At 36.2% G+C, this 13,755-nt stretch overlaps 1 protein-coding gene across 3 annotated transcripts in view; it reads left to right on the forward strand.

Moving 5' to 3' along the window:
- Positions 1–10,624, forward strand: part of CUNH1orf21 (chromosome unknown C1orf21 homolog) — a 149,277-nt gene extending 138,653 nt beyond the window's left edge. For 2 of the 3 annotated variants that reach the window (XM_070939282.1, XM_070939283.1), the window contains exon 6: positions 10,491–10,624. In XM_070939282.1, the coding sequence (XP_070795383.1) occupies positions 10,491–10,598 (108 nt within the window). In that variant the 3' untranslated portion in view covers positions 10,599–10,624. Of the gene's footprint in view, positions 1–1,082; positions 2,054–10,490 lie in introns of those variants that run through there. The other variant, XM_070939285.1, reaches the window with a different exon arrangement.
- The last annotated feature ends 3,131 nt before the right edge of the window (positions 10,625–13,755 follow it).

Raw genomic sequence — 13,755 nt, forward strand, 5'->3', positions numbered from 1 at the left:
TAGATTGGCATTATGAGACTTAAATGGGATAGCTGAAAACGCAAACATGAGGAGCGAAAATCCAAAAATCAAACCAGTCTATGGAATGGATTTTATTTATCAGTCTTATTTGTTTACAATCTATATTATCTATGTATAGATATGTGCATACATATAAGATACTAGAATATTATGTCTGCATGTGCACCTTGCACACACACACACACACACACAGAGAGAGAGAGAGTGGAAAACATTTATTCCAGGACGCTGTATTTTTCCAAAACTTCATTTTTAATTTTAAAGAGCTGAGATCTAGATAAGGGATGTATAAAGGCCTCCCAGAAACGTCTAACCTGTTCTGTGATATTAAGCTTTTTCTTTATTTGAGAATCAGCGCACATCAGCAATATAATGCACTATAAGTTATTGAAAGACACGCTAATATAGCCTTTAAGCCCTTGATGATTACTGGAAATACAAAGAAATGAAGTATGTTGAAGTATACTGTTGCAGTTCTTAATTGCTGCAGGTAGAAGTTACACACAGCATTTTTAAATTCTTGCCTCATTAGGGAGTGTAGTCTCAACGTGGTAAGTGGTACCTGACCATTCAGTTTTCTTCAACAACAGGAAATGATTGCCAATTACTGAAAGACTGTAGAGAGGTTTACACTTCTCAGACATACCCAGTTCACAAAGTTATTGTAAAACAAACAGAATGGGAACTGGCTAATGTAATTTTCCTCTGTTTTGTGGAATAGAAGTACAGTAGAACCTCTGGTCACGAATGCTTCTGACCACGACCAAATCGGATTCCTACCAAAAAATTCACAATTTTTTTTTCTGTAGCCGATTTCCCCTGCCGCGCCATTTTTTTTATAAGCACCAAATTTCCAAAATTAGGTTCGGGTCACGACCAAATAGGTTTGCGACCAAAGTTATGGAACGAAGTATGGTCATGCCCAGAGGTTCTACTTTGAATCAGATGTCTATACATCAAAATGATGGTAGGACTGTTATCCTATGTCTTTGATGAGCTATCTTTTTGTATGGTTTTAGTGTACTTTTTTTTTTAAAAAAAAAATCTCTTTTCTTCTAAAGGGTCGTGATTACTGTTCAGAAGAAGAGGATATCACATAGTGCCAGTTCTGCCAATCGAAACAGGAATGCTCCTGTGTAAATAGATGACGGTTCAATCCAGATCTTTTGGGGGACTCTTCTCAAGTGAACAGCACTACATAACAAACAGTTATTTCCACATTGTATGCTCCATTCAGTTACAGTGTTTTCTTAATGACCATACAATGAGCATGGTTCAAAGGAAGAAGAACAGCTTCTATGGAACTGCCTTTGCTGCTGCTAATTGAGACCTGTTGCAAGTTTTCATTTCCCGTGCCCAGGAACACCACGGACGTTTGACTTTGAACATCTAAAAGATACTGTAGCTTTCACTTGGGCTGTTGGCCTGTTTTCTATTGGCTGAGGTGGCATTGTACAAAATCTTCCATAACGAAGCAGCTGAATCTTCCAGTTCACCCTATTCATCAGCCCAGGGGCATGGAGTTCTTGTTATACTGACAGTTTAGAGCTTTGGAAAATGGGATGCTTTGCCATGATGAACTTTGTTTTCTGCTAGGAAGAAGTTAAGAATTAAAAAGCATGTTGTCATACAGATACTGAATATGGTGATGCAGGAGCAGAAAATCTGTATTTTTTTTAAAAAAGCCGCCAGTTTCTTTTATTAACTATTTCAATCAAGGAATATACTTGCAGTATTGGCTTTGCTGACCACAGATGGAAATTATGATCACAATCAGTTTGAATCCTCTCTCCCTTTCTCTCTCTCACACACTCTCTTTTTTTAAAGAAATAAACATTTTACTGTTTTTAGGTATTCTTGTCTTATACCCATTCATACATCCCAGTGTGTTAAGAATAATTGGGAAAAGGGAGTTGGTAAAGGAAACCTTTGGAAAGGTGATTTGAAAGGATATTATTTTCAAATGCTGTGTGCCAATTTGAGATGTCTGTAGAGTTTATTTTTCCATAATATAAAAAGTTGATACTCTCTCTTCTCAAAGGCAGATGTAATATTTTTAACAAATATTGTCATGAGTAAAAATGATCCTAAGGTTAAAAAAAAACTTTTGCATTTATTTTTTTTAAAAAAATACATTATAACTTAACTATTTTACGAGCTTGGTAACGGATTCTGTGACTTTGAGGAACATAATCATAAAGGAAAATGCAGCTTGCAGCAATGGAGCTGCATTTGCCCAATTAGGATCTCGTGATGGCAATCCATCAATAAAGAAAGCACATTGTCAATGGGATTTGTAAAATAATTAACATTTTATCCCATGGGAATGTACATATGTCCAACTAATTGAAGGAGCTTACTAAAGGGGTTTTCGTCATATTTTCCCTTAAAATATAAGTGGTCCTCTATTTGCCATTAACTCATTTACAGCAAGTGAAGGATGTCAAGATTTTTACCTAACAGCTGATTATTCACAGGTATGTAGATTTTGACTCATCCAACTTCAAGTAAACACAACAATGAAACATTGACTCCCAAAGATTGAGAAGGATAATAACTTCTTGGGTATTAATCTGTTGAATGATTCCTCAAGTATTTGGTGAGAGAAGGGAACAACATTGTCTGTTTCAAATCATTTATCTCTGCTGTAAAAACAGATACTTATGGTGGAATTGGTTCATTCCTTACCTTCTCTTTATCCATTATCACTAGATTTTTTTAAAATCCCTTCCATATTTACTCTAAGCTCTGCAAAGAATTATTTTCCTAAGTGTCTTGCTTCCTCTTTTTCCTTTATAATTTTCTGTTTTCTTGGTTTAATTGGCTATTCTTTGTAGTGTGTATGAATACACTATTTGGAAAGGATGGTTTGGATTTTCATAGTCCACCCCCCACCCACTCCCTGGAATCTTTCCTTAGCTGAGCTGGTCTACTAAAAGCCCTTCCCACTCCCACTTACATAGTTTCAGCTCATTGTTTCTCAGTTCCTCTTCTAACTGATGTACACAGCATGTATAGTGTGTTTTTTCATAACCCACTCGAAGGGCTTCTCTTAGGGTTTTTGCTACGAGTCCTCATCACTGAATTATGGAATTATTTCTTAAATTGATCCAGTGGTGGGATCAAAAATCCCTTTCCCAAGACATCCCAAATGTCTCTTTTGCTTAGGCGAAGGGCATTGAATGGGCTCGAGTGTCAATTGTCAAAACTTTGTGCTATAGTTGCATTGGAACTGATTGTGTTTGACTTCAAAATACTCTCACTCCATCTGATATCAATGTAGCCTTCATTGTACTTCACAAAACACTTGATGTCCAGACTTCACAGATTGAGGTGGGTGCAGTGTCAGTTACAGTTAACTCTTGCCACCTTAACTACAAAGCCATTGACATCTGGTAGGCACTTTCACTCCAGCACCAATGCCTAAAGAACATAAATCAGAAGTGTTCCTAAAACAAAACAGTTTGGAACATTGTCACCTTACAGGAAGATAGACAGCATAAACAATAAATAATTATGGGAAGAAGCTATCTAAACATCATTCAGTTTCATAATGAATGGTGCCATAGAGGCTGACCAGATGCTATGTATGACCAGGGTTGACATAGCTAGACTAGTGACTCCATGTCTGACACATAATTTATTGCAACTTATTGTAATATTTTTACTTGCATTTCTCTCAATGCAATAATTATGTGAAAGTCTTAGCTTCTCATGATTCTAGCCTTCCAATCACCGATTAGTAGTATATAGGGGAATGGCACTCTCCTCAATACTTTCATTCTTGCTCCCTGCCAAATTGAAGATGATACAGCTATAATTGGCTACTTTAAACTCAATATTATCACTATGAGTACAATCCAGCCTGAACATACTTTACTTATGTAGTTAAAAATTAAAGTACTTGGAAGAATTATTTTGTAATTTGTTAGCACAATATTTATGCTATTCCTTCAAATAGCCAGGTTTCTAGAAAAAGGCACCACTGCTTTAATGAATTGACTCAGTAGAACAAGTAGATTGTTAAAGCAACTTCAAAGCAGCTATGGCTTCAAACTGGTGAGGAATGACTGCTTTAATGAATAGCAGAGAAGGGCTGTGTTTGGGCAAGTTTTTGCAAATCATTTCTGAATCATTTTCAAACTCTGCACAGACTAATTCCTATGGCAAATTTTGGCACTGGTTCATGTCCTATGATTTTTATAGTATCTTCACAACATAATTCCTACTCTTGCTTAAGCAACACTGATTCATACTTGCATCTACATAAAAGTTCATTTGTCAACTACCTCGGAAACTGTCACTTTAGCTTCCGGCAAAGATCCTGGATTGTTTCTGATTATAAAGTGCATACATTTTCTCTTTTATTATATCTAACCATCAGGTATCCTCCTTTGTTTCTGAGAATTAACAGCTTCATCCACAACAAGTACCCTACACGACTAAGACTCTTGGTTTCACAGTGAAGCAACATGTCATAGACCAGGCTCAGGACTCAAATTTTGAATCCAAATCTGATCCTAAAGAAGCTGCTCCAGTTGAGTCTGGAATGTCAGTTTCTCAAAAGGACAAAGCCAGGAATCATATGAGGCTGATCAAACACAAGCATCATCTGAACAGCTGCAAAAGTCAGGTGAAGATGACATAAGGCCTTCCAGTCCCTACACCAGATAAGCAGAGAAGAGAGCAGAACAGTGAAGATCTAATTGACTCCTCGGCAAGCCAAGAAGTAAACTTGGCTATTGACAGCTGGCTGCAACCTTATTTAAGAAACATTTTTGAGTTGACTCTCTTGCTGGAATTAATATCTAACTTCAGCTCATGTATGACATTTGTGTGGATTCTACTTTTGAACCTCTGACTTTTGGACTGGCTGATAACAGGACAATAAATTGCCCTGGCTCTCTGAAACCTGGACAGACTTCAGACAAGCATTCTATACATTTCTATTTCAAAATAAACTCTGCAGGCAAGCAAAGGGTAGAGACCTTTATCCAGGCATTTTCTGTATTCCAATAGTCACAACAAATTTTCATATTTCACAGGATATTGTCTTATTTGTTCCCTTCTCAAAACAGGTCAGTGATTTGGTGTCTTTTATGTGCTACCATCTAGTCTACTATTATTTTACATCTATTGTGCACAGGGACCATGACAAATTAATGATAATAGTTAAGACTTTGGAATTGGGAGAGAGGAAGATTCCATCTTTCAAGAGAACACACAACAATAATTTTCAGCTTAGATATAGCAATGGAATTTGGCCAAGAGAAATATGCTACAGTAGAAACAAATCAGGGTAATGTTACAAACAAATGGAATTGAAATGCCAAATGGCCAAACAATCAGGAGCCATTAGGGTGATGCCTACAGGTAAGTGGGCATTTTATAGTTGAATAGCATCAAATATGGGTGGATGATAAATGTGATTAGTAAAGAATGAATCCAAAGAGTGAAAAAAGGGCTAAAGACAAAATTGAATGGTAGAAACATCATCCAAGCCATTAATACCTACGCCATACCTGTGACATGATTTTAGGGCATATTAAATTTTTCAACTTTCAATTTCCAAACATTCCTTGGGGATTGTAAAAATATTTTGGTTACTTTAATATACTTTAGATGTGCTTGGTAAGTAACTATATAAATTATAACTTTTAAACATTTTCTTTCATTTGATACATTGCTGTATCAATTATTAACTGGACACAGGCTGAACTGAACAGTTTGGACTGAAAAATAAGGAAGTTACTGACTTCACTATGCATTATAGTGGAATGGAGACAGAGGTTTACTTCAGGTCAAACAAACTCTCAAAGAAGAAAAGCATGCATTGGCTGATTATGTAAAAGACAGCCAAAGCAAGCATTTATGAAAGTTAAAAATTGGAACTTACTGATTGTGCAGAAAACAAAACATCAATATAGTGTAATAAAACAATAGAATACTGGCAAGAAAAATTACAAGGTCAATTTCTACAAAAGATTGAGGGGGAAGTGGTTAAAGATAAAGATAAATGGTTTATAACTGGAACATTAAAAAAAAGAAACTGAAGGCATGATTTGGGCTGCTCAAGAAAAGGCTACTTGAACTAATGCAATCCAGGCCAGAACTGAAAAATCTTCAAATGATTCAAAGTGCTGATTGTACAAAAGGCAGAAGAAATAGTATATCATATACTCAGCTTGTGCAAGAAGATCACACAAATTGCAGAATAGAAGACAAAAAATTGGAGATCACAAAGATCTGAAAACAGAAGTTGACTGATATATTAAACTTACATGCTACCCAACTCTCAATGATGTTGGACTGCTTGCAACAATAAAAAAAAAAAGCACAGATGACCACTGAAATTAACAGATGCAAATAAGCATCAAGCCGTCACATCTTGTTGATGTTGAGACTCTAGAAAGAGTGCAGAGAAGAGCAACAAAGATGATTAGTGGACTGGAGGCTAAAACATAAGAAGAACGGTTGCAGGAACTGGGTATGTCTAGTTTAATGAAAAGAAGGACTAGTGGTGACAGGGTAGCAATGTTCCAATATCTCAGAGGCTGCCACAAACAAGAGGGAGCAAAGCTATTCTCTGAAGCACCTGAGGGTAGGACAAGAAGCAATGGGTGGAAATTAATCAAGGAGAAAAGCAACTTAGAACTAAGGAGAAATTTCCTGACAGAACATTTAATCAGTGGAACAACTTTCCTCCAGAAGTTGTGAATGCTCCAACACTGGAAGTTTTTAAGAAGATGTTGGATAACCATTTGTCTGAAGTGGTGTAGGGTTTCTTGTCTAAGTAGGGGTTTGGACTAGAAGACCTCCACGATCCCTTCCAACTCTGTTATTCTATTCTATTCTATTCTATTCTATTCTATTCTATTCTATTCTATTCTATTCTATTCTATTCTATTCTATTCCATTCCATTCCATTCCATTCCATTCCATTCTATTCTATTCTTCTATTCTATTCTATTCTATTCCTTTCCATGTTGGCTCTAAAAATCCAAAGCTTATATAAATAAGAATGTCATCTAAATTGTCAGAAATTGAACAGGAAAAGGGAGACCTAAAGAATATAACTGAATGAAGCACGTGCATTTGCCTGCTTTTTTTAAAAAAAAATGACAAAAATAAAACTGCCAATATAGAAATGCCATCCTATAAATCTATGACAGAACTGCACTTAGAATGCTAGGCTGTTTCAAAAAGTATATTTCAGGTCTTAAAAAGGTGTGGAAAGAGGGCAGTGAAAATGAAAAGCAACCATTGCAGCTTCCCTACAGGGAACAACTGCAATACTGGGAAGATCAGTATATATAAACTCACACATGATAGAGGTATATAAAATCAGGCCTAGTAAACAGAATGAGGATAGAACAATTTTTCTCTCAACATTAGAAAATTAGACCACCTAATGAAAGTAATATAGGAAAATTAGGGCAAGTGAAAGGAATTTTTTTTAAAAAAAATGTTTAGCTAAACTGCAGTTTGCTGCCATTACTGTAATTATCATCAGATTAGAAAGTTTTCAAAGAAGACTAGACATATCAGTGGAGGAATGAGCGAATACCAGTAGGTAAAATGTTGTTTCCTAAATCACAGATGGTTTCTACTTTAAATAAGGGCACTTCGGTCCATGAGTTTCCTGGTACAAATGGTTTGGCCATCATGAGATACAAGGTACTGGACTAAATAGGTCCTTGGCTTGATCTAGCAGGGTTCCCCATCTTCCATTTTTTAAGAGGCCTTTGTAGTTGTTAATGTGCTGTATGCTTACAAGAGTTCTGTTCACTTGATAGGCCATAATATTTCAACCTTTAAAATGCTGAAATTATTTTAATTTTCCTTCATTCTTAGTTTGGGCATCTTACTTCCATTCATAATTCCTTTTGTTTTTGTTCCATAATTCCCTGCTTGTCCTGTCTATCTCAGATTGCAGGTTGCAGATTCCTCTTTCTTGGAGGATGAATTCAAATAATAATCATATGTTAATGATAGACAAGGTACATAACTACAGCTTGCTTTCTGTGAAAAGGAAGTCAACTATCCTTTGAAGGATAGCCTCCACTTTCTGTAACAGTTCTTCTACAAGTCCTTTCAAACTTGGAGACTTGAATCTATGGTGTGAAATAATAACATGTAACAATAATAAGCTGGTGTACTAGTGATGTATTTATTTTTGGGATTTATAAATTAGCAGTAAAGGTCCGGAAATGATACTTGTGCTGCACAAATTGTTCAAGGTTTTTCCAATTCTCATTCTTTCCTATCTCTCATTTGAGAGTTTTTAAAGTGAGTAAAGCAAGGTTCAGAAGTCTGGGCTGTATAGATGTTAGACCCAAACTCTGAACAGAGGAATTCTGAGAGTAGCACTCCAACAACATCTGGAGAGCTAGATATCTCTATGGTCCACCTTTAAAAATAACTATGAAATCAAATCATTAATATATCCACAATATATTATATTCAGAATGAGAGGTGGCCTAGTAGTAAAGACGCTTGAGTCCCACTTGCAAGGTTGAGAGTTCAATCCTGAAGAGTGGCAGATGTTTCTCTATCAGGGCGCAAAGAGAAAATATCTGCTGTGAACTCTGCGTGGGGTCAAGAAGGGCATCTGGCCAGTAAATGCTCCACCTCACTCAGTCGCCCTGAATCCACCCCGAAGCAAGGGATTACAGAGTCATTAAAAAGAAATATATATATAGCCAGAATGCTTTTCTGGATTCCTTTACCTTTTTTGTTCATTCAGTTTATCTTAGTTTTTCTAGGATTCAAACATAGGTTTCTGTTCTCCTCTCTCATGTTAACTTCAAAGTGATGCATTTTTTTTAAAAAATAAAATAGCCTCTGTTAGAAATGATAAACTTAGTTTTTAAAAAATGTGGACTGACTCAGCAACCTGGGGAATATTGTGTCAGATGAGTAAATTCCCTGAACCCCAGAGGGCTGCAGGCATGTTGCCAGAAATCTTTTTTTGCATGAGCTTACATTCTCAGTGACATACACTGGGGACAAAACCCCAAGGATTTGTCATAGTTTCTTTACTCCCATAGAGGAATGTAGAACACAAAATCATAGGGCTGGAAGGTATCTTGGAGGTCTTCTAATCCAACTCTCTGCTCAAGGCAGGAGACCTTGTACCATCCTGGTTCAATGATTATCCAGTCTAATTTTTAAAAGCCTCCAGGTATGGAGCACCCACAATTCCCGGAGGCAAGCTATTCTATTGATTAATTGTTCTCACTGTTAGAAATTTTCTCCTTATTGTATCTAAATCTGTGTTAACAATCCATTAGCAGCAGGGAATAGAAATCTTGCAGAGTTTTTGAGGACTTGAGGAAGGAGAAGATTTTTCAGAAAGCAGAGGGACAAAAAGAACTTTCCTCTTACATTATTCTGAAATTTATCCCTTTCTATATTAAAAAATATCAGACATAGCTTTGGGACTGATGGACAAACCTTAACCTAATTACTAATGACCTTTTTAGAGAGCTGGTAGAAATGTTTTCCCCCCTATTTTCATATCTAAATCCTTCTATATTTGAAGATTATATTTAAAACCCCTACAGTGTTTTGTTCACTCAGCACTTACGAACTTACACTCAGCACTTACACTTAGTGTCTAACTATGCTGTGATGGCACACAAAATATGAGTGTTCCTGCACCTGGGTCTCTAGCATGTGTGGTTCACTGGGGGAGCAGAATCCTAGCCCAGATGTACCTGGGATCAAGTACACATTTGTATGTAATTTCACATTTGTGCTGTTCAGCCTCTATAGTTTGGAATAATACAATGCTACTGCTACTTCAGAGTTGAAGGACTTGCTTTCCTCCTTGATCTGATAGAAAAAAGGAAACAAACAAATCGAGCAGGCTTTACCCAGGGATGCACAAATGTTTGTTTAATATTATTATGATGTTCTCAGTTTTGTCCAGGTTCTTTGAAAAAATTTCTTCCCTCCCCCACTATTTGAAATCTGGGCTATCCTGAAGCATCAATTTCCATTGTGCAGACTGTGATATTCTGACCTTTTTAACTGGGGTCTAATAGTTATCTAAAGTGTTCCTCAACCTCATGCTGGCTGGGGAATTCCAGAGGCCAGAGTCCACACATCTTTAAATTGCCAAAGTTGAGAAAACTAAATGTTTGGATGATGCTTCCTTAAATTTCTTCCTAGCCAAATCATTATTTGTAGAAAAAATAAATTTCTTTTTTTCCATACACATTCTCTACCCTAATGCTCACTTTAAGATTATTTAGAAATTAGAAACAGGCCACAGTTAAATTATGCCAAATGGATTTTCAAAAAGTACTGAGATCTGGATAGGTAAATTTAGGAGGGTTTATACAAGTGGTACCTTGGTACTCATGGCTAATTCGTTCTGGGAGGAGTAATGAGTACTAAAAATGATGAGTACTGAGCAAACCATGGGACTTACCACATGACATGACCCTTTATTTTGGTTGTAGGGAGTAGTAAGTCACAAGACAGCCAACACCAGCAAGTTCTACCTTGCCCATCCAGTACCAGGAGACAGAAGAGTACCAGGACAAGATTCTTATTTCAAATTGAATTGAGTATTGAAGCAGTCAGATATGACAAGTTTTGAAGCAGTTCAATACCAAGGTATGATTATACTAAAATAAGCAACATCAAAGCAAAAAAAAAAAAGATTTCTTGTTCTCCATAATTCAGCAATAAGGAGCATGTTTTCTGAATGTGCTAATTATAATGGAAATTAGGTAGCTCTATCATTTTATTGTAAATTTGTGGAAAATGGGGAGAGGGGGGAAGAGAATTTATTCCAAAGAAAATTTGGAGCAGGGTTGGGTATTCTAGGAGAAAAACTGCAATATTAAGGGTTACAGTTTGATCTCTAGCAAGATGGATCAACTTTTCAGTGGCATGGAATGGCAGTCACTTCACCATAAAGGAACCAGAAGTTTAGAGTCAATAAGCAAAGTCCTACAACTTGACCATTCTTTAAATATCCCAAGAAAGTACAAGTTTTCATTCCCAAAACCTTAGCATGATTGCTGTTTTCAACTCTAAAAACACACAGTTTTGTGGTGCTCATCTGGACTAAATAAAAGGATATATGCAAATATTTACTTTAGTAACAAATGGATAGTGTTGGTTCAAACTGAAATTTGTCTAAATTCATTCATTCATTCATTCATTCATTCATTCATTCATTCATTCATTCATTCTCTTGTTTTATTCTGTGACATATTCCCCTGGGTTTCCTGTCTCAGTTCTGCATTTTTATAGGCTTCTTCTAAAGGCAAGTTATCTATGGGCAAGATAACAAATTTGCACAATAAATGGAGGAAATGTAACAACTCTTAAATACAGAGAGAGGCAAAGGTGCCAAAGTAACCTGAATTACTTATGATCTATTTATAGTCAAGGATTCAGGTGTCAGATAGGTCTCCTCAATAGATTTTAATTTTACAAGGAAAATCATTGGTCCAAAGCAATTATTTATTTATTTATTCATTCATTCATTCATTCATTCATACATTAGGACAGGGACGGTAGGCATGCTGGTGTGCTTATGCACGCAATTCCAGGTTGTTGACAGATGCTGTGGTCCAGGCTGCTTCTTCCCCATCCACATCTTCTCTCTAATAATATGTTGATGTGTTCAGCATTGTTATAAATAACACTTTCTGCTTGGTTCTTTTTTCTCTCCCAATTTTCTCTAGATTTGTTTCGGCCAGGGACAACTGGAGGCGATCTTGCTGCTCCTGATCAACCTTGCTCATTCCTCTGGAGACGTCTTCCAAGATTGAACCTTTCTACAAAGGGAGTCATCATCCTGAGTTGAAAAATGCTCATTTGGAAAAAAGACTCATAGAATTGATATATAAATAAAAAAATGCATTAAGGACATTTCTGTTTTCTTTGATCCTGAGCAAGCAGAGTTGTATGTTCTGACTTTACAAGACAAATGGGACAAAAAACTTGTGTTTGTTTTGCAGCTATGAAACAGGCAGAGGTTGAAGTGTAGAAAAGTGAAAATTATGCATTCAATCAGGCAATAGATAATTTATTAACTTTTTAAAAAAGCAATGTGCACTTTCCACTAAATTCCACTAAAAACTATTCTGCTATTTTCATTATACTTCCTTATTTACTTAAATTAAAATTCAGAATCAAAGAAAGAGGGATAATTTAAAAGTCTTCAAAGAGCCTTCACTTTATTACAAGTATTCGTAGAAATAGAAGATTGTAGTCCTACAAGTCCTATAATACTCAGCCAGCATAATCAAAAGGATATGGTCATTATAAACATTTATGGGACAAAACCTAGCTGTAAACAGGAAGAAACTAAGAGCCAAATGTCTCACAAGAGTTCCAGCATAAAGCAAAGCTAGGAGCAGTCCCCATATCCTAATCCGATCCTTGCAATTCACTAAAGTGATTTTTTTTTTCTAAACATGGACTTTCTACATGAAGGAAAGAAGAGTGCTTCTTTGGTCTCCTGTCTGTGGGCTTCTTAGATACATTTGGTAGGCCACTGTGTAACGACTGCTGACCAGATGTGCCTAGCATTCTGTTCCTATATTCTACCAACCCAAAGAAACTGCTTTTTGCCTGAAGTGTTCACTTCTAGAATGCAACGAAAGTTTCAGTGATTTCCTGGAGCCCCAATAGAAAGGAGAAACCATAGAAAAAGAAATCTTTTTCTTTTTGCAATCCCCTATATGCATGCTTCTACATGGACTGAGGAACAGAATATGAGTGCTTCATTAATCTACTGCTAAAATATCTCCTCTTGAAACTCATCAAATGTAAATATATGTTTTATGTTACCCTTTTGAAGCTTCACTATTTCTGCATAAATATAATATCAAATGAGATTTTTTTCCCACACAAGTTCCAAATCCAGATAAAGAAAACCAAATTCAACCAAATCAAGTCAAAAAATTGTACTTGTTCATTTATTCTTTGAGGGAAATGATCCAAAGCTAAAATACTTTTAAGTTCATAGAAGGGAAAAAAAACTTGTCCAGGATCCAAACAAGTTTTACTTTGATGATTAATGCAAGCAATTATGTAACAGCCACCTCCTGATTTTACAGGAAATAAGCTACAATTCTTAAACTCCCCAAATATCCAACATAATTTAGCCTCTCTAGCACAAATCTGAGGATAACTGATCAAAGAATACTTCAAAATCTTAAATCTATTGAAGAGAGAAGGAACAAATACTGTTTACTACCTTTTCATGAACTTCCATAAATAATTAGGTGGAAATGAAATTCTAGACTAGGGGAATTTGAGTCTTATCCAAGTCTAAATATGAATCAAATTCCTGTTTTTGGTCTTAATCTTTAGTGCCATCTATTGCTACAGTGTAGAAACTTCATCAACCAGAAGTCATTGGTTAAAATGCATTGCTTACCTAACTCATGGCTGCTATGGTAGTTTGTTAAAATGTACCTGATCTTCAGCTTATTAAAACAAACTCCAAAAGCCAAGAAATACATTGAATGGCTCAAAAAAGGCTGCATAATTTTTTGCCCCCAGGATTTACTGTCTAGTTAAAGGCCAGTTTTATTGGAACTGTATTTATAATAGACTAATTTACAGTCTAGACCAGGGATGTCAAATTCGTGTTGTCACGGCAGTGTCACGTGACATATTGGGACTTTCCCCCCCTTCGCTAAACTGCGTGGGGCGGGGCCATGTGACACATCTGGCCAGTGGGCTGCAAGTTTGACACCC

The sequence above is a fragment of the Pituophis catenifer genome, unplaced genomic scaffold (assembly GCF_029215685.1).
Source record: "Pituophis catenifer annectens isolate HBS135680 unplaced genomic scaffold, rPitCat1.0.hap2 SCAF_3, whole genome shotgun sequence".
In the NCBI taxonomy this organism is placed as follows: domain Eukaryota; kingdom Metazoa; phylum Chordata; class Lepidosauria; order Squamata; family Colubridae; genus Pituophis; species Pituophis catenifer.